The 26,271-nt window shown below is 40.8% G+C and overlaps 1 protein-coding gene across 3 annotated transcripts in view; it reads left to right on the top strand.

Moving 5' to 3' along the window:
- The window catches only part of frem1b (Fras1 related extracellular matrix 1b), a 195,636-nt gene extending 172,232 nt beyond the window's left edge, over window positions 1–23,404 (top strand). For all 3 annotated transcript variants that reach the window (XM_072574234.1, XM_072574233.1, XM_072574232.1), the window contains 6 exons: window positions 5,634–5,938; window positions 6,169–6,216; window positions 6,388–6,531; window positions 13,760–13,875; window positions 15,226–15,311; window positions 21,427–23,404. In XM_072574234.1, coding sequence (XP_072430335.1) covers window positions 5,634–5,938; window positions 6,169–6,216; window positions 6,388–6,531; window positions 13,760–13,875; window positions 15,226–15,311; window positions 21,427–21,635 — 908 coding nt within the window. In that variant the 3' untranslated portion in view covers window positions 21,636–23,404. The remainder of the gene's footprint in view (window positions 1–5,633; window positions 5,939–6,168; window positions 6,217–6,387; window positions 6,532–13,759; window positions 13,876–15,225; window positions 15,312–21,426) is intronic.
- Window positions 23,405–26,271: the final 2,867 nt, after the last annotated feature.

Raw genomic sequence — 26,271 nt, 5'->3', positions numbered from 1 at the left:
TCTTCAAATCAATACCCATCTTCTACCACACCTTTTCCCCTTCCACCCTGATCAACTGCCCCAGCTTTCCCCAGTCTCATGTACAGACTTGTTTGCTGAAACAGAGCCTTCACAAATTGCTGATCTCTGGAATAGAGGCTAAGCCTGTCAATCAGGCTGACCTCTGGGTAGGGTAGACAGCATCTGAGGAGCAGAAAAATCGATGTTTCAGGCAAAAGCCCTTCATCAGGAATGGAGACAGGGAGCCTCCCAGGTAAAGAGATAAGTGTGGGGTGGGGTGTGGGGAGCGCTGTAGAGAAGGTAGCAAAGAGTGCAATAGGTGAATGGGGGTGGGGATAGAGATGATAGAGAGGAGGGTGGGGGCAGGTAGCAAAGTGTTCTCTCTGACCTATCACCTCCATCCCACCCCTATTCACATATTCTACTCTTTGCTACCTTCTTCACAGCCACCCCACCCTCAGTTATATCTCCACCCTGGAGGCTCCCTGCCTCCATTCCTGATGAAGGCCTTTTGCTCAAAATGTCAATTTTCCTGCTCCTCAGATGCTGCCTGACCTGCTGTGCTTTTACAGCACCACTCTAATCTAAGCTCTGGTTTTCAACATCTGCAGTCCTCACTTTTGCCTCTGGGTAGGGTACCCACAGCAAGTGGGGGAATCACAATTTGTAAGTGGCTTATGACTTTCTGCTAAACCTACTTCCTCGTGATCAGATAAGGAAGCATTCTTTTCCGATCAGATTTTTCAAATCAAGCAAATTTTCCATCTCTTCTACTTTCAAATCAAATCCCTAATGACATTTTAAGCCATGGGACTCCAACAGCACTAAAGAAGCTCTTTCTTTGTATCAATGTAGAAACCTATAAGATAAGAGCAGGAGCAGGCTATCTAACCCCTCAGATCTGCTCCTCCATGCAATATGGTCATGGCTGAGCATCAAGAACAATATACAAATCCCACCATTCCTCCCTTTAGCCACAAGACCAATATCCACCTCTTTCTTGAAAACATCTAATGTTTTGGCCTCAACCACTTCCTGTGGCAGTGAATTCCACAGGCTCAGCGCTCTCTGTGTGAAGATGCCCGGTATAATTGCAGCAAGACACCCTTGTTCCTGTAACTCAAATCCTCTCGCTATGAAGGCCAACATATGGTTTGCTTTCTTTACTGCCTGCTGCAACTGGTGACATCAAAATCTCATGGAACATTTCCCTCTCTCAGTTTATCCAGATTTGTTTGTTGCTTTATTCAGCAGTTTACATTGGTTGAAAACTGGGTTGTATGGTGGAGAAGATCAACCTCAATGAATTTTGCAGAAATCTTTATGAACCTCCAAGGACAGAATATCTTATTCCAGAGCCAAGGATTATTGGATCATTGAGATGCAGTAAATGTTGGAAAATTGGGCCAGGAGAAGGCAATGGGGTTAAAAACCAATACGTTACATGGACATGACAGGATAGTTCCTGGGTTATTAAAGGAAGCAGCAACAGAGATAATGGATACACTGGTGGTAATCTTTCAGGAATCCAAGAAAGGAGGCAGAAAGGGGTATTGGAAAGCTGTTTGTGTGACTGGAGCCTAGTGTGCAGTGGTGTATCACAGGGATCATTGGTGGGTCCCTTATTGTTTGTAATATTCATAAATTTTGCAAATGAGAACGTGGGGAGATTGATAAGTAAGATTGCCAGGTTGTTGATAGTGAGGAGGAAGGTGTTAGGTTACAGAAGGATATAAACGGACTGGTCAGATGGACAAATAAGTAGCAGGTGGAATTGAACCCTGATAAATATAAGCTGATGCACTTTGGAAGAAATGCAAAGACAAGGGAGTACTCAATAAATGGCAGGTGGCGAAGAAGCTCAAAGTAACAGAGAGATCTTGGGGTGCTTGTCCACAGATCCCAAAGGTGGCTAGTTAGGTTAAGTGAATAATTAAAAAAGCATATAGGAAACTTGCCTACAACAGCTGTAGAATTGTGTGCAGTACTGGTCACTACATTACTGGAGGACATCATTGCACTGGGGGGAGTGCAAAGGGGATACACTGGGATTTTCCCTGAAAACACTTTAAGTATGAAGAGAGGCTGTATAAGCTCAGCTTGTTTTCTTTGTATCAGAGAAAGTTGAGATCGGGGAGGCCTGGTGGAAGTGTTTGAGGTTGTGAGGGGCGTGAAAAGGGTGAATAGGAAGTAACTGTTCCCCTTAGTTGAAAGGTCAGTAACAAGTGGGTATAATTTTGAGGTGAAAGGGAGGCGGTTTAGATAGGATGAAGGAAAAACTGTTTCATCCAGAGTGTGGTGGGGGTCTGGAATGCATTGCATGGGAGGGTAGCTGAGGCAATGAATCTTACAACCTTTAAAATGTACTTGGATGATAACTTAAAGTGTCATAGCATTCAAGGCTATAGGCAAAGTGCAGGAAAGCAGGACTAATGTAGCTAGTGGTGCATTTTTCGTCATACAGACTTGATGGGTTGAACAGGGATTTGGAAACTGCCCAGGTAATAAATTTATTTAGAAAAGGAAGAAGACAAAACATGGGTAACTATAGGCAGATAGCTTAACGTGTGTTATTGGGAAAATGTTAGAATCCATTATGAAGCATTTATTAGCAGACCTTTTAGAAACACATAATATAATCATGATTTGGAGATGCCGGTGTTGGACTGGGGTGTACAAAGTTAAAAATCACACAACACCAGGTTATAGTCCAACTGGTGTGAGTGGAAGCACACTAGCTTTCGGAGTGACGAGCGTCGCTCCGAAAGCTAGTGTGCTTCCACTTAAACCTGTTGGACTATAACCTGGTGTTGTGTGATTTTTAACATAATATAATCAAGCAGAGTCAGCATAGCTTCATGAAAGGGAAGTCATGCCTGACAAATTTACTAGACCTTTTTAGGAGGCAACAAGCAGGATATATACAAGAAAAGCAATGGGTTTACTATATGTAGATATTCAAAAGACATACAATAAGGTACCATGTATTCGGCTAATTTTTACAATAAGAGCCCATGTGTTGGCAGTAGAATATTTACTATGGACAGAAGATCGGCTCACTAAAAGAAGATGGTGTATTGGGATAATAGGGACAAGCTGTAATTATAAGAGTGCAATAGAGATCAGTGCTGGGGGGTGGGGGTGGGGGTGGGGGTGGGGTGGGGTGGGGTGGAGTGGAGGTGGGGGAGTTCAGTTCCATGGAAATTGTTAAAGGGACTGAGGGCTCAGCAGAGGTTATTAAAGTTTCCAGAACAAGTAATATCACAGAGCGTATGGAAAAGGTCAGAAATTTAACTTCAGACACAGCACTTAAGGGGGCAACTATGAGAGGGGTTTGAGGGCATTGCACTTAAATGCATGCAGTGTATAGAACAAGGTAATTCAGCTTGTAGTGCTAATGGAAATTGGCAGGTACGAATTTCTGGGCATCACAGAGATGTGGCTGCAAAGGGATCAGGGCTGGGAACAAAACATCCAAGGATACACATTCTATTGAAAGGATAGGCAGATGGGCTAAGGGGTGGGGTTGTCTTGTCAGTAAGAAGTAAAAGTAAATTGATACCAAGAAATGTCATAGAATCAGATGGCATGGAATCTGTGTGTATAAAGTTGAGGACCCTCAAAGGAAGACCACCCTAATGGGAGTCATGTACAAGCTTCATTGCAGTAGTCAAGATATGGGGCTGAAAATAAAGCAGGAGACAGAAAAGATGTGTGAAAGACAGTATTACAATAATTATGGGCTACTTCAATATGCAAGTGGACTGGGAAAATCAGGTTAGTAGTGGATCCCAAGAATTTGTGGACTGTCTACGAGATAGCTTTTTGGAGTAGCATGTGGGGAAGCCCACTAGGCAACAGACTGTTCTGGATTTTGTAATGTGTATTAAGGCAAACTTGATCATGGAACTTATGGTGAAGGAAATCTTAGGGAGCAGTGAACATAATATGACAGAATTCACCCTGCAGCTCGAGAGGGAGAAGCTGGAATCAGGTGTAATGGCATATCAGTTGAGTAATGGTAACTACAAAGAAATGAGAACAGACCTGGCCAGAGTTGATTAGATAGGGAGCTTGGCATGGAAGATAGTGGAACAACAATGGCAGGAGTTTCTGTGGAAGGGTAATTCAGAAGAAACAGCAGGAATTGATCCCAAAGAAAAATAAACTTACTAAGTGGAGTATGAGGCAACCATGGCTGACAAAGGAAGTCAAGGACAGTACAAAAGCCAAAACGTAAAGCATATAATGTGCTGAAGATTAGTGGGAAGCCAAATGATTGGGAAGTCTTTAAAAATCAGAGGACAACTGAAATAACAATAAGGAGGCAGAAGATGACATGAGAGGGTAACCTACCTCATAACTTAGAAGATTGCAAGAACTTTTTTTCTGAGAAATAAAAGGCAAGAGGACCACTGGAGAATGAATTGGCGAAGTAGTATCAGGGAACAATGAAATGGTGGAGGAACTGGACAGGCACTTTGCATCATTCTTCATAATGGAAGACACCAGCAGCATACCAGAACTTCAAGAGAGTCAGGGGACAGAGGTGAGTGTATTGGCAATCACTAAGGAAAATGTGCTGGGGAAGCTGAAAGGTCTGACGGTGTGGATAAACTTCCATACAAGATGGCTGACACCATAGAATTCTGAAGGAGATAGCTGAAGAGAGTGTAGAGGCTTTGGTGGTGATCTTGCAAGAATTGCTGGAGTCAGTGAGGATCCCAGAGGACTGGAAAATGCCTAAAGTAATACCTCAATTTAAGGAGGGAAGGAGGCAGAAGACAGGAAACTGCAGGCCAGTTAGCCTGACCTCAATTGTTATTCGGATTTTATACTACGTTATGAAGGAGGAGTTTGTGGAGTTCTTGAAAATGGAAAAATAGGGCTTAGTCAGACCAGCTTCATCAAAAGGGACACCATGCCTGACAAATCTGTTAGAACTCTTTGAGTAGGTAACGGGCAAGTTAGACAAAAGACAGCCAGTGTACATGATCTGTTTGGATTTCCAAAACAACTTTGACATGGTGCCATGCAAGAGTTTGCTAAATAAGACAAGAGCCAATGGTGTTAGGGGCAAGGTACTAGCATGGATAGAGGATTCACAGACTAGCAGTAGACAGAGAATGGGGATAAAAGGGACAACCCTTTAGAAATGACATGAGGAGGAATTTCTTCAGCCAGAGGGTCGTGAATCTTTAGAAGCCAAGTCATTGACTGTACCTAAGACAGACAGATAGGTTCTTGATTAAAAATAGAATCAGGGATTATGGAGAGAAGGCTGGAGAATGGATTTGAGAAAGATATCAGCCATGATCAAATGGCAGAGTGGACTAAATGGTTTAATTCTGCTTCTATATCTTGTGGTCTGTGATCTCATTGAATGATGGCGCAGACTCAGTGGACTGAATGGTATACTTCTGCTCCTGTTTCTTATGAAAAAGTGCAAACCCATCCAAATTTCTGTCCATTAATTTAATTTGGCAGTGAATCACGATTCTGGAGTTTTCTCCACTTGATTGTCTCATTCTTACTTGCCCAGACAATCCAGTCATCTCATCAACAAGAACAGAGAAATCTGTTCCACAAAACCTAATGCCTGTGGGCAAATTTCTAAAATTATCTCTCTACAGGCAGATGTGATCATACTGATTTGAAAACAAGAGGAGATGATTTTCATGGTCACATGGACAGTGGTTTAAGTGAACTCACAAAGACATCTGCCAACTCACCCACTGATAAAAAAGAAGGAATATTCAATGAGAGAGAAAGATTATTCACAGACCCCGATCTGCACAAGAATCGTCATTCTCACCCTCCAAGGGGCGATGTTCCTCATATGGACCATTTTTTGGACTATTATGGAACACGGATCAGAGATGATGTCTCTCCAGTGACACCCAGTACACAACTTCAGGCTTTTGGAAGCAGCAGAGTGGTACGGAAAAATAACAATTTCCAGTTAAAGCGTTAGAGATACAATCTTGATTGTTCCTCTCACTGATTTCTTTTTATATGAAATATGCATTAAGATATTATAATCTCCTAATCATCATAACAGTAGGAAATTGAAAAATCATTATTGTTTATCTGACATTATTTTTTTCATAATTCATTTTGCCTGTTGTGATTATAAAGCTGAGTAATTTAACTTGCAATTGTTTGCAGATTCCTCCCTCATCAATTCAGAGAGAGAATGGGGAGATTGTGTGGAGAGTAAGTTTTTCTGAAAATATGCACATTTGCATTTCAACATTTTTTTCAATAATGTTTAACAATTAAAGAATTACAACAGAGATGTAACAGAGGGATTAAAACGTACATTGTGAGAAACAGCATGCAGATGATTTTGATTTTAAATGGTTACCACTACATTGTTTTTGTTAGTACCATGGGATGGTGCCAATAAGAATTGAAGAAGGAAAATTGCCTCACTTCTCTCAAACCAGAGACTATCAGGCACCAGACTTGCTCCAGAAAGACCTCCCATTGAAAGCTGAAAACATTCAATCAATCAGCAACAATGACCAGGTAGATGTTATCATTCCTTACAACTCCTGCACAAGTTGAGGGAAAATGATTCTCCAGCGTGATTTTTAATTCTACAGTTCTTTCTTTGTTTTTAATCTGTTAAAGCAGGACTTCTAGCATTTGCTAGCTTCTGTGTAAAGGAGCAAAAATATTCCTGTTGCTTCCTTGTGCACATCCTTGATGAAAGGATTGTAGTTATGGCCCAGATTAATTGGCTACATCTTTAAATGACAGATTCAGTTGACATGAAAGGAGCAGAAAGTTTATCTGTCTGTTATAAGTTCTGTGGTATCAAAAGGCACAGAAGTAAAGACTCCAAACAGAAGAATTTCCACAGACCCGCAGTCATCATACAAGCAATACAACTACTGAATCCAGCCAAAGAGCAGAAATGGGCCCCACCTGATGGAGCAGGCTGAGTGTAGAATGAAAGAACGACAACTAACCTTTTATCTTCACATTATCAATAATGATATTTCAATCTGTTGTGTTTGTGGGGGATAGGAGGAAGTGTAAGAAGCTGGGATATCATTCTTCATTGCAGCAAGCTGTAGAATTCCCAAACATTCCATTACAAGAAGACCTGAGATGCACTCCTTGTTGCACAAGTACTCATTAGTCTCTAAGAAAGTGAAGAAATATCACAACACCTGACAGTTTCTCAGGGTTTACAGCAGATGTTTATAGTGGATGGACCCTGGAATTGCCAAGGTCATAGATCCACTTATTTTCAGGAATGTATAGTTTAAGCATTAACTCAAACACCTAATTTGGTTTTGGATTCCTAAATGCATATTTAAGATTGACATTCATCATGAACAAAGATACCTTGGAGTGCAGGTTCATAGCTCCTTGAAAATTGAGTCTCAGATAGATAGGATGGTGAAGAAGGTGTTTAGTATGCTTTCCTTTATTGGTCAGAACATTGAGTGTAGGAATTGGGAGGTCACGTTAAGGCTATACAGGACATTGAGGCTACTTTTGGAATATTGTGTGCAATTCTGGTTTCTCTTCTATAGGAAGGATGTTGTGAAACTTGAAAGGTATAGAAACAATTTACAAGTATGTTGCTATGGTTGGAAGGTTTCAGCTAAAGGGAGAGGATGAATAGGCTGGGAGTGTTTTCCCTGGAGTATCAGAGGCTGAGGGGTAATATTATAGAGGTTTATATATGGATAGAGTAAATAGACAAGGTCTTTTCTCTGGGTTGGGTGAGTCCAGAACAAAAGGGCATAGGTTTAGGGTGAGAGGGGAAAAATTTAAAAGGGACCTAATGCACAATTTTTTCAAGCAAAAGGTGGTGGATATATGGAATGAACTGCCAGAGGAATTGGTGGGGACTGGTACAATTACAGCATTTAAAAGGCATGTGGATGGATATATGAATAGGAAGGGTTGAGAGGGATATGGGCCAAGTGCTGGCAAACAGGACCAGATTAATTTAGGATATCGGGTCAGTATGGATGAGTTAGACTGAAGGGTCTGATTCTGTACTGTCCATCTCTGTGGCTCCATTTATAGGCAGCCGTGGTTTCTTTCAACTATGCGTAATGGGACTTTTAGTGGTAGATTGCAATGGAGAGGGGTGGTGCTGTGCAGGGCAGTCAAGTAGTCTTCCTTGGGGAAATAAAGAGTGTCTTTTGGGGAAGGTGATCACCTAGAAAGAGGGAACAGACAGATAAAGGACTTGTCAATCCGGTGTAAATTGCAAGCTTTATTCCTCATCAACATTTCCCTTGCTTAACCTTAATTTCCCTGTATGTTTGTAATAACCTGATGCCATGGTATAAGGAATCCCTCCTTTCTGATCTTTGGGTATTCCACGTGTTCCAATCTCATGTTGTACATGTATGCCAAACTATTTTTAATAAAGATTAGAAGAAAGTAAGTCATTTTCAATCTGATTGGATCTTGAAATAGGTTTCATAGTGACAACAATTGAAGCATTTCATATCAGATACAAATGTGTAAATAAAGGACCACTGTATCATACACCTAAATGCAGGCAGGTGGGAGTAGTTTTGTTTGGGAACATGATTGGCGTAGACTAGTTGGACCAAAGGGTCTGTTTCCAAGCTGTATGACTCTTTATAAAGTTCCAAGTAGTATTCCCTCCCCAGGCAGAATCACAAGTAGCAGAGACAATTGGATTTTGAAGATAAAAAAAATCAAAAATTTACATCACTGATAGTTATCCAGGACCAACTGACTGACGGAAATATGTGTGAAAGCATTTATGTGCACAATGAATGAGACAATATTAGTTTACAAGAACCCAGCTATCAGAGCCCAGAGACTGATGAATGTATTGAAACATGACAGGAGGGCAGAAAGAATTTGCTGGGAAAAGTCCTAGAAGACATGTCTGATCTTCACAAAGTTGGGTCTTTAGTTTCCAGCCATTTTCTAACATGGCTGTATTCCACTGGGTTGAATGGGGACGCTGTATAGGTTAGAGGATAATGATAATGCTACCAAGGATCTGGAAATGCTTAATGCAGTAGTAAATAAAACATTCACACCAGGGAAATCAATATCCATAATGGCTTTTTGAGTAAGGATGATAAGTCTGCAATTGTAAAATCATAGATTCTCATGGCTTAGAAACAGGCTATTCAGGTTTGCAATGTTTGTACTGTCTCTTTCAAAGAACTTTTTAATGCACTGAGACACCTTCTAAATTGCTCCTCTTCAATACATTTCCAATCAGCTTTCAGAAATTCTGCTGGAATTTACTTCCACTTCTTTCAAGTTGCATGCTTCAGGTTTTAAAAACCCTCTGTGCAAAAATATTTCTCTTAGATCCCCCCTAACTCTTTTGCAAATTATTTTAAATCTCTGATATCTAATTGTCAACCCATTTGCCAATGGAATCCATTTGTCTTTATCTATTCAATCAAATACTTCATAATTTTGAAAACTTCTATTGATGGTAATTAGGCCAATTTTGATGGTATTAGGCAAGAACTTTCAAAAGTTGATTGGGGGCAGATGTTCGCAGGTGAAGGGACGGCTGGAAAATGGGAAGCCTTCAGAAATGAGATAACGAGAATCCAGAAAAAGTACATTCTTGTCAGGGTGAAAGGAAAGGCTGGTAGGTATAGGGAATGCTGGATGACGAGGGCGGCTCGGTGGCACAGTGGTTAGCACTGCTGCCTCACAGCGCCTGAGACCCGGGTTCAATTCCCGCCTTAGGCGACTGACTGTGTGGAGTTTGCACGTTCTCCCCGTGTCTGCGTGGGTTTCCTCCGGGTGCTCCGGTTTCCTCCCACACTCCAAAGATGTGCAGGCCAGGTGAATTGGCCATGCTAAATTGCCCATAGTGTTAGGTAAGGGGTAAATGTAGATGTAGGGGTATGGGTGGGTTACGCTTCGGCGGGGCGGTGTGGACTTGTTGGGCCGAAGGGCCTGTTTCCACACTGTAAGTAATCTAATCTAATCTAATCTAAAGAAATTGAGGGGTTGGTTAAGAAAAAGAAGGAAGCATATGTAAGGTATAGACAGAATAAATTGAGTGAATCCTTAGAAGAGTACAAAGGAAGTAGGAGTATACTTAAGAGGGAAATCAGGAGGTCAAAAAGGGGACATGAGATAGCTTTGGCAAATAGAACTAAGGAGAATCCAAAGAGTTTTTACAAATACATTAAGGACAAAAGGATAACTAGGGAGAGAATAAGGCCCCTCAAAGATCAGAAAAGCGGCCTTTGTGTAGAGCTGCAGAAAATGGGGAAAATACTAAATGAGTATTTTGCATCAGTATTTACTGTGGAAAAGGATATGGAAGATATAGACTGTAGGGAAATAGATGGTGACTCCTTGCAAAATGTCCATATTACGGAGGAGGAAGTGTTGGATGTCTTGAAACGCGTAAAGGTGGTTAAATCCCCAGGACCTGATCAGGCGTACCCAAGAACTCTGTGGGAAGGTAGAGAAGTGATTGCTGGGCCTCTTGCTGAGATATTTGTATCATCGATAGTCACAGGTGAGGTGCCGGAAGACTGGAGGTTGGCTAATGTGATGCCACTTTTTAAGAAGGGTGGTGAGGACAAGCCAGGGAACTGTAGCCCATGAGCCTGACGTCAGTGGTGGGCAAGTTGTTGGAGGGAATCCTGAGGGACAGAATGTACATGTATTTGTAAAGGCAAGGACTGATTAGGGATAGTCAACATGGCTTTGTGCGTGGGAAATCATGTCTCACAAACTTGATTGAGTTTTTTGAAGAAGTAACAAAGAGAAATGATTAGGGCAGAGCAGTAGATGTGATCTATATGGACTTCAGTAAGGCATTCGACAAGGTTCCCCATGGGAGACTGATTCACAAGGTTAGATCTCACGGAATGCAGGGGGAACTAGCCATTTGGATACAGATCTGGCTCAAAGGTGGGTGGTGGAGGAGGGTTGTTTTTCAGACTGGAGGCCTGTGACCAGTGGAGTGCCACAAGGATCAGTGCTGGGTCCTCTACTTTTTGTCATTTACATAAATGATTTGGATACGAGCATAAGATACAGTTAGTAAGTTTGCAGATTACACCAAAATTGGAGGTGTAGTGGACAGCGAAGAGGGTTACCTCAGATTACAACAAGATCTGGACCAGATGGGCCAATGGGCTGAGAAGTGGCAGATGGAGTTTAATTCAGATAAATGCGAGGTGCTGTATTTTGGAAAAGCAAATCTTAGCAGGACTTATACACTTAATGGTAAGGTCCTACGGAGTATTGCTGAACAAAGAGACCTTGGAGTGCAGGTTCGTAGCTCCTTGAAAATGGAGTCACAGGTAAATGAGATAGTGAAGAAGGCGTTTGGTATGCTTTCGTTTATTGATCAGAGTATTGAGTACAGGAGTTGGGAGGTCATGTTGCGGCTGTACAGGACATTTGTGAGGCCACTGTTGGAATATTGTGTGCAATTCTGGTCTCCTTCCTATCGGAAAGATGTTGTGAAACTTGAAAGGGTTCAGAAAAGATTTGCAAGGCTGTTGCCAGGATTGGAGGATTTGAGCTATAAGGAGAGGCTGAACAGGCTGGGACTGTTTTCCCTGGAGCATTGGGGGTTGAGGGGTGACCTTATAGAGGTTTACAAAATTATGAGGAGAATGGATAGGGTAAATAGGCAAATTCTTTTCCCTGGGGTGGGGGAGTCCAGAACATAGAGGGCATAGGTTTAGGGTGAGAGGGGAAAGATATAAAAGAGACCTAAGGGGCAACTTTTTCACACAGAGGGTGGTACATGTATGGAATGAGCTGCCAGAGGAAATTGTTGAGGCTGGTACAATTGCAACATTTAAAAGGCATTTGGATGGGTATATGAATAAGAAGGGTTTGGAGGGATATGGGCCAGTTGCTGGCAGGTGGGACTAAATTGGATTGGGATATCTGGTCGGCCTGGATGGGTTGGACTGAAGGGTCTGTTTCCATGCTGTACATCTCTATGAATGTCCCCTACTGTACAATTTCAGGTTACCTAATTTCTCCTCATAATAACCATCAATCCTAATCTCATCTTTATCTCCTCAAAGGCCTTGAGAACATCTTAAAATGGGATACCCAGAATTATGGTCAAAACTGCAGCTGATTTTATTGAATTCAATTAAAAACAAATCCCTGGAATTAAGAGTCTAAAGATGACCATGAAACCATTATCAATTGTCAGAAAAACCGACCTGGTGCATTAGTGTCCTTTCGGAGAAAGAAACCGTCATCTTTACCTGGTCTGGCCTACACGTGATTCCAGATCCTCAGTGATGTGATTGACTCTTAACTGCCCTCTGGGCAGTTAGGGACAAGCAAAGAGTGCAGCAAATTATTTTTCTTTAAGGAGCAATGCATTCCATGTAGGTGATGGGATCTCACCCATTGGCTGGCAAGTAAACAGAAACTTCTTCCCTTCTTGAGAAATCCACTGGTATTAAGTAGTAAGTGGCAGGCCTTCCCCAGGACAAAAGGCACTGGAGGTAGATATCCCACTGCCCGGGACTGCAGCCAACCAGAGACCTGCACCTGCCAGTTGCAGGCCATGCCACTGGAAGAGTAGAGGCGTCATCTGGTGATGCATGAGGGAGAGGTTTAGGATTACTGAGTGATTTCGGCTATAGGTGAACAAGCACAGCCTGAGGGTCATGGAGCGGAGGAAATGGAATCTGTATCAAGAGCAGGAGAGGTGGCTCTCAGTGGGCAACTGCTCATCCTTCTTGGAGCTGGGTCCCTTAACCCTCTCTCGATCCCCACTTAACAAGCTTGCCTTCTGGGTTTTCTACAAGGTCACTGCCTAGCCAGCTTCTGGTTAAATTCCAGAAGTGGCAGGAAGAGATCCTTAAATGGGTATTAATTATCCACTCAATAGTTTCAATTGTCAGTGGGCTGGGATGGGTTTCCATGAGCCTTTCTGCCATGGATTTAACTGGGGCAGAGGTGAGAACATTGCAGGGTTCCGAATCATCACCCTTTCAGCACATGGAATGCACTGATGAAGAACTTATGCTCGAAACATCGATTCTCCTGCTCCTCGGATGCTGCCTGACCAGCTGGGCTTTTCCAGCACCATACCTTTTGACTCTGATCTCCAGCATCTGTAGTTCTCACTTTCTCCGAGCACATGAAATGCCCCTATCTCCAATTCCCTTTGGGGGAGGGCATTAAATTTCTGCCAACACAGACATTGAGCAGTGGTGTTTTCCATTTGAAAATAACAGAGAGGTTGTTTCACTTTCTTCCTGTTGTCATCCATGTCCCATGAAAGCTTAAACCGTAGTGTAGTTCTATTAGAGGTAGCAGCACTTAGTACCTCCCAAAAGTAATCATGCTCTACGTTTGAGGCCAAGACAGTAAACATTGAAACCACAGAGTACATCATGACTAAACCTGGTTATCTTCTCATTTAATGTCCAAGTACTTAGTTTCCAGGAAGGGCCATTAGATTGTAATCAGGATGGGAACATGACTTTGTTTCCCCTCCTTAGCCTTGGGGCCATGTATCTAATTATTGTTCCCTGCCCCAGTGCCCTGGTTGAGATCCACTAACTCAGAACAGAAGGACGGATTAAACCTGGCGTAATGTTCATTTCCTGCATGTGTTCTGCATATCCTCAGTGCTTAGAGTTTTAAAAAGTTTCAAAAAGTATACATTTTTGGTCTACCTCAGAGTCAAGGAGATTTCAATTACTTTTATTTGAAAACTACAGCATATTTGAAACAAATGTTAAGCAGCAATTACAATTTTGCATACTTACAGGCAAATCAACAAATGGAATGTCCTTCAGGCTGGACCCAGCACAAGAAACATTGTTATATTTTGAATCCTGAGAGAAATGCAACCTGGCAAGGAGCTGAAATGGCCTGTAGACAAATGTGAGCAATTCCTGTCAACTGATTAATAAAGATTCACTTGGTGAAGTTCATTTCAAAACCTCTAAGGCATCTACTTAAGGATATCAAGTTTAAGCCAATAGTAGACAATTAATGATAAGAAAGCAAAGGACTGTTCTCTCAAGAATAATGGGCAGTTCTAATCTCTTTTTATCAGGAACTGCATTACTATGACTGTTCCAATACTAGAGTTGATGAATGGCTTTTGAGTTAAAAACATGTTGGTGTTACTACACAAGATTTTATTCAATAATATATAGTATTAATTTACAGTAAATTACTATGTTGATAAGTTTTGTATCAGACTTCAGACCTATATTTAATTAGCCCTTTGTTTAGTGAATTGAAAACATTGACATGAAGCCATCTGTAACCTATTTTATATATTCCTAGATCTGGTAACTGATTTAGTAATATGTTATCCTGGATGAGTGTACTACAACTCACATTTTAGTTAAGGAGGCAAGGTGTATAATCTGAGATATCACCAACTGTTGAAATACATAGGACAGAAAATTAGAAAAGTCGTAGTATCATAATTGAGTGAAGCCAAGTTTGGATTTTGAAAACTGTTACATTGTAGAAAGATGAAAGACTGAATGAACATAGAACTTAGCTTGAGCTTAAGGTGGATGGCTTAAGTTTTGAATATCATTATAAAAAGTAATTAAACTAGGAGATGATGCAAAGATCTTGATTTCAGCAAATCTTCTTGATTTCAAGGAGAAAGAGAAAGTAACAATACTGTGAAAACATAGTCTGAGTAATGTGAAGTAGATGGACGATGGCTACTTGATTAACAAGATGCTGAAATAATAGCAGTCAATATGCAGGATGACACTTCCTCCTCAGGTATTATAAGTTCAAGTCCCCTTCTAGAGACCTGAGTACAAATCCAGGCTGACAATCCAGTGTAGCACTGAGGGAACACTGAAAGATTAGAGGTGCTATCTTTCAGTTGAACCTTCAACTAATGTTCCATCAGTGTAGTAATTAATTAGAACTTCTTAATTGGCTAAAAAGCACCTTTGGATATTTTGGGGTTATGGGTACATTTATATGATTTAAATGCTTCCCAATATTTATTTTCAAACTGATACAGAATATAAAGTAAGCCAAATAGTCAACATAAAAAAGCACTTTGCACACTACCTTCTGCAATTTATCCCCGATAATTATTTTAATATTAGCTTTTAATAATATAATGCTTCTTATTAGAATCTACCTCTATTGTCATTTTCTGGCATTGTCACAATGTAAATTATAATATGTTAAACAGTTACTTTTTAAAGAAAGAGATGGTAATTAATTCTTGTTATTTTCTGTGTATAGGTTTAATGCTAATTTAGTCAGTGTACATTCCAGAAAAGAACTGAAATGGCTTTGGAAGTTTGCCAGAAGACAGTCATTTTGGATTGGTATGTATATGGACAGAAATTCAGGAATTGTGATATATATACATTCTTCTCAAGGTTAGAAATACAGTATATTGAAGTAACAGCAATTGAATTTGTCTATGGGTGGGCTTCTGATGCCAAATTCTGGATTAGTGGTGCTGGAAGAGCACAGCAGTTCAGGCAGCATCCAAGGAGCTTCGAAATCGACGTTTCGGGCAAAAGCCCTTCATCAGGAATAAAGGCAGTGAGCGTGAAGCGTGGAGAGATAAGCTACAGGAGGGTTGGGGTGGGGAGAAAGTAGCATAGAGTACAATGGGTGAGTGGGGGAGGGGATGAAGGTGATAGGTCAGGGAGGAGAGGGTGGAGTGGATAGACGGAAAAGGAGATAGGCAGGTAGGACAAGTCTGGACAAGTCATAGGGACAGTGCTGAGCTGGAAGTTTGGAACTAGGGTGAGGTGGGGGAAGGGGAAATGAGGAAACTGTCGAAGTCCACATTGATGCCCTGGGGTTGAAGTGTTCCGAGGCGGAAGATGAGGCGTTCTTCCTCCAGGCGTCTGGTGGTGAGGGAGCGGCGGTGAAGGAGGCCCAGGACCTCCATGCCCTCGGCAGAGTGGGAGGGGGAGTTGAAATGTTGGGCCACGGGGCGGTGTGGTTGATTGGTGCGGGTGTCCCGGAGATGTTCCCTAAAGTGCTCTGCTAGGAGGTGCCCAGTCTCCCCAATGTAGAGGAGACCGCATCAGGAGCAACGGATACAGTAAATGATATTAGTGGATGTGCAAGTAAAACTTTGATGGATGTGGAAGGCTCTTTTAGGGCCTTTGATAGAGGTGAGGGAGGAGGTGTGGGCACAGGTTTTACAGTTCCTGCGGTGGCAGGAGAAAGTGCCAGGATGGGAGGGTGGGTTGTAGGGGGGCGTGGACCTGACCATGTAGTCACGGAGGGAACGGTCTTTGTGGAAGGCGGAAAGGGGTGGGGAGGGAAATATATCCCTGGTGGTGGGGTCTGTTTGGAGGTGGCGGAAATGTCGGTGGATGATTTAGTTTATGTGAAGGTTGGTAGGGTGGAAGGTGAGCACCAGGGGCGTTCTGTTCTTGTTACGGTTGGAGGGGTGGGGTCTGAGGGCGAAGGTGCGGTATTTAGATGAGATGCGTTGGAGGGCATCTTTAACCACGTGGGAAGGGAAATTGCAGTCTCTAAAGAAGGAGGCCATCTGGTGTGTTCTGTGGTATCCGTTGCTCCCGATGCGGTCTCCTTTACACTGGGGAGACTGGGCGCCTCCTAGCAGAACGCTTTAGGGAACATCTCTGGGACACCCGCACCAATCAACCACACCGCCCCATGGCCCAATATTTCAACTGCCCCTTCCACTCTGCCGAGGACATGGAGGCACTGGGCCTCCTTCACCGCCGCTCCCTCACCACCAGACGCCTGGAGGAAGAACGCCTCATCTTCCGCCTCGGAACACTTCAACCCCAGGGCATCAATGTGGACTTCGACAGTTTCCTCATTTCCCCTTCCCCCACCTCACCCTAGTTCCAAACTTCCAGCTCAGCACTGTCCCCATGACTTGTCCGGACTTGTCCTACCTGCCTATCTCCTTTTCCGTCTATCCACTCCACCCTCTCCTCCCTGACCTACCACCTTCATCCCCTCCCCCACTGACCCATTGTACTCTATGCTACTTTCTCCCCACCCCCACCCTCCTCTAGCTTATCTTTCCATGCTTCAGGCTCACTGCCTTTATTCCTGATGAAGGGCTTTTGCCCGAAACATCGATTTCGCTGCTCCTTGGATGCTGCCTGAACTGCAGTGCTCTTCCAGCACCACTAATCCAGAATCTGGTTTCCAGCATCTGCAGTCATTGTTTTTATCTTTCTGATGCCAAATGTTCAATTTTTGGGGAAAACTTAAAGCATTTGTAACCAAAACCATAGATTAAATTTTAACTCTGTAACAGACTATGCAAGTACCTTAGGCTTTACCTACAGTAAAAATTCTGATCAAAACTGGTCAATTTATGACACAGAGAGTGAATGAGTATGACACCCTTGGTGGATGCAACTGCGTATTTGATAATAGAAATAAGGGAAATGGCAGATAATTTAAATCAATAGTTTGCATCAGTCTTCGCTGTGGAGGACATTATAAACATCCCAAAGACATCAGATTAGCAAGGTACTGATGAGAATAATGGAAAAAGTTCAAGGGGGGAAGGCTCAGCAGATGGTATTAAAGTTTCCAGAACAAGTATTAAGACATAGAGCATGGAAGGCGTCAGGAACCTAACTTCAGATACAGCAGATAAGGGAACAACTACGAGAAGGAGGGGAGTCAACACAGGACTAGGGCGTTGTACTTAAATACATGCAATATGCAAAATGAGAGATGAGCCCGTAGAGCAAATTGAAATTAGCGGGTACGATGTTCTGAGTATCACAGACGTGGCTGTAAGTGGATCAGGGCTGAGAGCTAAACATCCAAGGATACACATCCTATTGGAAGGACAGGAAGATGGGTAGAGGGGGTGGGGCTGCCTTGTTAGTAAGAAGTGAAATTAAATTGATATGAAGAAATGACATAAAATCAGAAGGTATTGAATTTGTGTGAGTAGAGTTGAGGAACCTCAAAGGAAAAAAGATCCTGATCAGAGTTATGTCCCGGCCCCCAAGCAGTCGTCCGGATGTGGGGCAGAAAATAAATGAGGAGATAGAAAATAATCATGGGGTACTTCAATATGCAAGTGGACTGGGAAAATCAGGTTAGTAGTAGATCCCAAGAAATGGAATTTGTGGAAAGTCGATGAGATTTTCTTTGCAGCAACTTGTGGTAGAGCTCACTAGGGAACAGGTAATTCTGGATTTGGTGATGTATAATGATGGAGACTTAATTAGGGAGCTTATGGTAAAGGGGGCAATGACAATAACGTGATAGAATTCATTCTGCAATTTGAGAGGAAGAAGCTGGAATCAGATGTAACTGTATTACAATTGAGTAAAGGTAACTACAAAGACAGGAGGAAGGATCTGGCCAGAGATGATTACAAGGAATGCCTAGCACGGAAGAAAACATTGCAGGAGTTTCTAGGGCATTTCGAGAGGTACAACAGAAATTCATCCTGGAGTTTAAAAGGATGAGAGAAGATCTGATTGAAACTTACAGGATACTGAGAGGCCTTGATAGAGTGAACATGGCAAAGATGTTTCCACGAGTAGGAGAGACTAGACCCTGAGGGCACAGCTTCAGAACTGAGATGAGGAGGAATTTCTTCATCTAGAGAGTAGTTCATCTGTGGAACTTTTTGCCACAAAGGGCAGTGGAGGCCAAGTCGTTGAGTGTATTTAAGAAAGAGATAAGTTCTTGATTCGTAAGGAGATCAAGGGTCAGGGAGGCAAAGCAGGAGGATGTGGTTGAGAAACATATGAGTCATGATTGAATAGTGGAGCAGACTTGATGAGCTGAATGGCCTAATTAGAGTCTTAGAATCATACCGCATGGACACAGGCCCTTCAGCCCAACTCATCCATGCTGATCAACTTTCCTTAACTGAACTAGTGTTTCTAAAAACGTTGCCTCTCAGGTCCCTTTTAAATCTTTCCTGTCTTACCTTAAAATTGTGCCCTCTAGTTTTGAACACTCCTATCCTAGGGAAAAGATCTTTGCTATTCACCTTATCAATGCCCGTCATGAATTTATAAACATCTATAAGATCTCCCCTCAACCTCCTATGCTCCAGTGAAAAGCATCCCAGCCTATCCAGCCCCTCCTTATAACTCAAACCATCCAGTCCTGTATACATCCTTGTAGATCTATTCTGAACCTTCTTCAATTTAATAATGTTCTTCCGATGGAATGGCAGCCAGAACTGTACACGGTACTCCAAAAGTGGACTCACTAATGTCCAGTACAACCACACCATGATGTCCCAACTCCTGCCCTTAATGGTCTGAGCAATGAAGGCAAGTGTGTCTTCAATGCCTTCTTTGCCACCCTGTCTACTTATGACACAACTTTTAAGGAACTATGTACCTGAACCACAAGGTGTCTCTGTTGGACAACACTCCCCAGGGCCCTACCAGTAACTGTATAAGTCCTGTCCTTGTTCATCTTACCAAAATGCAAAATCTTTCCTTTATCCGAATTAAACTCCATCTGGCACTCCTCAGCTCATTGGCCCAGTTGATCAAGATCCCATTGTACTCTTAGATAAACATCAGTGGTGAGAAAGCAGAGTTAACATTTTGGGTTCAGTGACCTTTCTTCAGGCTGGAAGGCATATTATGATGAGGACATAAGGAATCTCCAAAGGGATATAGATTGGTTGAGTGAGTGGGTAAAAACTTGGCAGGGAGAATCACAAGGCAGAGTATTATTTTTCTGGTGATAAAGACACCAAAAAATTGCAGAGGATAGGATCTAGTGTTCTTGTCTGTGAGACATAACAAGTTAGTATGTGGGTCCAGCAAGTTATTAACAAGGCATATAGAATGTTGGCCTTTATTGCTCAGGTTTGGAGTTCACAAACACGAAAATCTTGTCACAAGTGTATAAGGTGCAGTTGAGGCTACAACTGAAGTGCTGTGCACAGTTTTGGTTCCGGTATTTAACAATGGTGTACTGCCATTGAAAGCAGTTCAAAAGAGATTCATGAGGCTCATATCTAGAATGAAGGGTTTGACTTATCGAGAACAGCTAAACAAGTTAGGCCTTTATTCATTACAGTTTGGAAGAATAAGGGGTAGAATGATCAAAACTTTTAAGATTATTGGGGACTTTGATAGGGTAGATGCTGAAAATTGTTCCCATTCGTGGGTGAGAAAAGGGACATAGTTGCCGAATAAGGGGACACTGATTTAAAACTGAGATGTGAAGAAATTTCTTCTGAGATCAGTGAATGTCTGGAATTCTCTACCTCAGACTAATGTGGAGCTAGTTCACAGTACATATTTAAAGATGAGGTAGATATATTTTTGACATTTCAAGGAGTTGAAGCTTATGAGGAGCTGATATGGAAGAGGAATTGAGGCCAAGGTCAGATCAGTCGTGATCTTATATAATAACGGTGCTAGATGCCTAGTCCTGCTCCTCTTTCTTTTGTTATCGATTTCTCAATCTTTTGCCGTGTAGAGCAGAACTACTCCATTTTGACAAGATATCATTATTGCATGATCAAATTAATTTCAATCATTTAGACCACAGCAAAGTTAATTTATACATCTTTATAAGAATAGTTATGCTCTGTGACACCAAAATCTTGGTTGAATAGATGGGAAGATGTTGAGTTGAGCAATCAGCTAGAAAACAGGAGTCAGGGATCTAGCCATTGTGTGCTATGTGAAGTTTTATAATTGAACTGATGGTTAGAATAAAATGTGCTCTCGTCTTCATGAGTATAGTCATGAAAAGAATAGGTTTACAAGTGAATGGCATCACCCATCCCAGTTCCCATCATTTCCACCTTGAATTTTACACCCTTATAGCAGTCTGTATAAAGCAGTAAGTGATTAAGGTGGATGTTGGTGTCAGTTTGCTCAGGTGGCGGGATGGCTGGTTTGCAGTGCAGAGAAATGCCAGCAGTGTGGGTTCAATTCCTCAGGTTATCATAAACGACTCTCCTCCTCAACCTCTCCCTTTACCTTAGGTGTGGTGACCCTCAGGTTAACAGTCATTTCTCTCTAATGAGAGAGCAGCCCTATAGTGTGGAAAGACAGCGGTGACTTTACTTTTACTTTTAATCCCTTAAAACTACCCAAGTATCAAAATCAACTGCAGTTTTTCTTTGCATTTTTGTTGTTGACCTTCAACTTTTTAAGGACGTTTAGGGTGATGCAGGCTTCAATTTGGGGTATTTTAGGAGACTGCATTTACAGCAAATCATTTTTGACAAGCATCATCAATGGTTTTAGAATGAAATGGAGCAATTTATTGATAAATGATAGTCATGTATGAGCATACGTGAGTGTTTAACAATGTAAATACTTGTAATATAGCTTCTGCAAAAGTATGATAACTGATCTGGTTAAAAAATATTATATGTGTTGTAGACAAATGTGTGTATGTTCATATTAAGTTAAATGTGAATTCCAGTGTACACATTGGCAAGGTAGATTGTATTATTTTTAAATATTTCCATTGCAGGTTTAATAGTCGAGACTGGCTCTGGAAAATGGAGATGGACTAATGGAAGACCAGTAACCTTTACAAATTGGAAGAAAAATAAACCTTCAATACGAGGAAATATTCAGCTGAGATGTACTCTTGTCCAACATGGAGGCAAATGGGTGACTAGACAATGTAATGAAAAAAAGGATAGGTATATCTGCTGTACTTCTGTATCAAGACCTTAACCAGGCCGCCTTAAGAAAGGTTATGTGTTTGCAAATGTCTAGGGTAAATGCTTCAAAATGCAAAATACAGAATCGCTGACTACCTTTATATGCAAATGATGACAATCTTAAATATTTCTTTCAGGTATTTCGCCACTCTAATAATTGCTCGCCAGCTGCTCAACCAGAAAATGCAGATTCTATTGTTTATGCCCTGTTGAGTGACTTATTGTGAAGTACTAAAAAACATATTTTGAATGTATGTTAAACTTCAATGGTGAATGATAAATCCCTATATAATGACCATTAAAGTGAGTAAAAGATGCCTGCAAGTGGAGGTTCCTAAAAAAAAATCAAATAATTAAAGTTATCTTTCAGATACAAGTAGGATACAAAATAATTACCTCTACAAGAAAAATAATTCAATTTGAGGTAAGCCCAATATTGCAATTTAATTTGCTATTCAGTTTAATAATCGTAGATTAGTTGAATTGTTCTGGCCAGTGTGTTGCAACATTGACAATTTGCAGAAAATTGTTCTTTCTGTAGATATTTTCACATGTATTATCTAAAAGGATAAATTTATGACTTATTTTGAACTAACAACGAGAGAACTCATTTACAAATATACCTACAATATTGCTGCATGTGGTGATTAAACAATTCTTACCCATTTATATAATTTCAACACAAACATTAGATTCTTACGACTGGAATTTTCCTCATTCCTCTCACACTCTTACTTCACCAGTAAATAGAATCAAATATTAGCCAGATCTTTGTATTAAATATCCTTTGCTGTTGATATTACAGCATCTGCCAACAACACTTAAGAGAAATTATCAATGAAACTACAGCATGTGTGAAATTATTGCTTATCAGCACGATTGAGAGTTTGTCATTGTGGCAGTCACAAGAAGTACATAATGTCCTTGTATTTTTGTAAATAAAAATTTATCTCATGGAATTCAACTCAAATTAGTCTTCTAAGACCACAAAACTTCACTCCTACTCTTTTCAAACTTGGGCTAATATCCATATTATGTAATATCAACACATTATATTTTCAATAAATAAAATAGTAATGTGCATCAATAGCATACTTTTGCCTTTATTTTCTTCAGACAAGCAACTTATACTGCATTTAGGTTTAAAATACTCTCATGTTGACTGGTATATTCATCCATTTTCATTTTAAAAGATATGAGAAATGGTCCCCTAACATTGCAAGGATGATGGAGGATATTAGCTCAAAATTTTGGGCTGTTTGGGAAACTGAAGAGATTGAGAATAACACTGATTTTACGCACTGTCTGCTTTTAATCTTCATTGAACTAGGTGGTGGAGGTCTCTCTTGATACTTCAAATCAGAAGAACATGTTAAAAAAAGTTTCAATATACGTTAGTAAGAGGCTTGTACATAGTAGCATGTATAATGATTTACAATATCATGAATTTTAAAAATAGTTGCGCAGAAATATATACCCTATAGTAAAAGGAAGAAAGGATTTTTGATTGAAAATGCTATCCTGGAAAATAATTTCTAAATTCTTATTTAGGTTGTATTAGTTATGACATAGCAAGCTACATCTGAACTTGTCCGATTATTGTTCCACAGTGTAACTACATTTCCATTCTTATTATGTGTGATGTTTCCAGTTTTTTCATATTAAATAAAATTGTTTCATTCATCATTTTCAGGAAAATTTGAATGTTTATGCCATGAATGATCAAATGTTCTTTGAGATTCATTATGTATCAAAATGGATTAAACAATTTAAAAATCAAAATCAACTATTCTTGTCTTTAGATATAGTCTTTGGTTGGGTACAACTATTCCTGACCTGCTGCACTTTTCCAGCAACACATTTTCAGCTCTGATCTCCAGCATCTGCAGTCCTCACTTTCTCCTCGAAGATTTTAACCTACTGCGAATCCTCTTGCAAGGATGCCTTCCTTGAAGAAGCTCACTTCCTCCCTCTATAAGGATTTCAGTGAGTCCCTCTCTCACTGCACACCCCAGGTCATCTCCTCTGCCCAGAAGCTCTTCAGCCACGTTCTCAAACAGACCCACAATCCGGCCCATCACCCTCACCTTAACCTCCTTCCACCTATCGCATTTCCAACGCTCCACCCCCTAGTCCCTCCTCCCTACCTTTATCTTAGCCTGCTGGACACACTTTCCTCATTCCTGAAGAAGGGCTCATGCCTGAAACGTCGATTCTCCTGCTCCTTGGATGCTGCCTGACCTGCTGCGCTTTTCCAGCAACACAGTTTCAGCTACAACTATTCTGAAACCAGGAAGAGAGGTAGTGTACAGACCATTGTTAAAGGGGTGTACATTGTTACGTTATGCTTATGAATAATGTAATTGCCCTTTTATATTGTAGGAAACAATCCAAAACAAGGTATACATCCTTTTGCTTCCAAAATTCTTCATGCATACTTCAAACCATTAGTGTTGACAAAAGAAAACTGGTCCATTAGGTGACATTTTTTGCTCTTCTCCTTTTCATAATTCATCAGCACCAAAATTGTTAGGTTTTTTTGGATGTTAATAGCAAACGTTCTTCTTTCTGAATAAGAACTGAAGGATATATACAGCATTGTTTACAATTATAGATAGCAAATGATACAACGTGAGCACCCTCATGATAATTAATGTAATGCCAGCTTCGCACATGAACAGGGCCGTCAGACATCAGTAAAAAGTTGAGGAACAAACATTTGAGGTTTAAAATACAAATTTTCAGGAATCTGAAAAGCTTGATTTGCATAATCTTCTTGATTGCCCCAGTATACCGATAATGCTTAAGCAATGATGTTTAATGTTTAAGTTTTACAGTAATTCCTGTTTTCGTTTTAAATATCCAGCAACCTCTGTTCTTTCAGATTTTTGTATCTAGTGTTTAAGCACTTTCCATTTCATGTTTAAATCTAACTTTTGCACTTCTTGACTGGTATATTCACCCATTTTCATTTTAAAAGATATGAGAAATGGTCCCCTAGCATTGCAAGGATGATGGAGGATATTAGCTCAAAATTTTGGGTTGTTTGGGAAACTGAAGAGATTGAGTATAACACTAATTTTACGCACTGTCTGCTTTTAATCTTCATTGAACTAGGTGGTGGAGGTCTCTCTTGATGCTAGGTGCTGGCATGGACTGGGTTGGAAAGATTGATATCCTTAATGTTTTACTACTTTATTTTTCTAATTTATTCCTATCTGTACCTAGGCATCTTTGTACCTAAGATGGCAATGTAATGTGGCGACTGTAAACTTATCACAGTACTCATTTGACTACATGTGACAATGAAGCTAATTTAATTCAGTAATATTGGACAAAATGTAAAATCAGCAATTTCACGTGGGTTTCCTGTCTGACAAGTAATGTAAATTATTATTTCCCATCTCTGTTGTATTTTCACTTGTTATAAATGGAGGATTTATTGCAAGCTAAGTTTTGGAAGTTACAGTACATTATATTTATAAGTATATTCAAGGTACAGGACTAAAGCACATCAACACAAACAGAACATTATCATCTGTCTATCATATCATTTTGGGGGTTGGGGTAAGGGATCATATTGTTTATTGTCATGCAACTCCTGCTGGGGCCTTGCTCTCCTGCAGGCAGAATTACTTGTGTTACATTTCTCCAATATGTATCGTGTTTTGCTTTAAGGGGATAATTTTCCAAGTTAACACCATCAGTGGGGAACCTTGCCCAGCAGCTGGGCATATCAGAAAATCATTGGCAATGTGACCCATGTTTTACAAATGTGTTTACAGCAGGCAAGGTTGCCCACTAGTGGCATGAGTTCAGAAAAATTGGCAAGTATTTGGAAATGGAGAAACTCGAAGAGCTGATCAAACCTAAAGACACAATTTCTAGCTGATTAGACATGATGGTATGTTGCTAAGGGACATGTATAGATACCATGAAATGAAAGAGTGTCCATAGTCAAGCAATGAATGGAGTACCCCTCAAACATAAGGTTTTCAGTTAACTGTCTCACGTTTCAATGTATGCTTATTTTAAAAGCCAAAATTTAGAACAGATAGCACATAATTCCAGCACAACACAAGAACCAGTGCATAAGGAAATCATTTTTGAAGGCATTGATTTTAAATAGGTTGGTAGGGTCTATAAGCCGATTAGTATAGAAGTACAGTAGAGTAATCACTAGATAGTGGGACTGAACGTGTAGTTGAGAGGTTCTGGATTCAAATCCTTTCAGCTTTCAAACCGTTAAACTGATTTTTTTTTAAAAATCAGATTATTTGTGGATCAGCCAAAGAAAAAATTGCAATAAAATATTGTTGTAAAATACAGTTCACTGCTGTCTCTCTGGGAGGGAACCTGCCATTATTCACGCCATTGTAAATCTGCGTGATTTACTGAAAATGTCCTCAGGGCACCTAGGGAAGGGCAATAAATATGTACTGCTATTCCAATGTTGCTCACATTCATCTAAAAATGTAACACATTTATCTATTTTTCTGCTGAAGACGCAGCCACAAATTCTGGGAAATTGCCAGTTTGCTGTAGTGAATAAGGAACAACTGCCTTACAAGCAGATGTTGACCCTTTAGCACTAACTTGCTCACTGATTTGTTTCTTTAAACTGTGTGTTATTTGAACTGGTGTCTCCT

Source organism: Chiloscyllium punctatum, chromosome 7 (genome assembly GCF_047496795.1).
Source record: "Chiloscyllium punctatum isolate Juve2018m chromosome 7, sChiPun1.3, whole genome shotgun sequence".
NCBI classification, from domain to species: Eukaryota; Metazoa; Chordata; class Chondrichthyes; order Orectolobiformes; family Hemiscylliidae; genus Chiloscyllium; species Chiloscyllium punctatum.
Note: the sequence above shows the minus strand (reverse complement) of the source record. Positions and strands in the feature narration are given on the sequence as shown.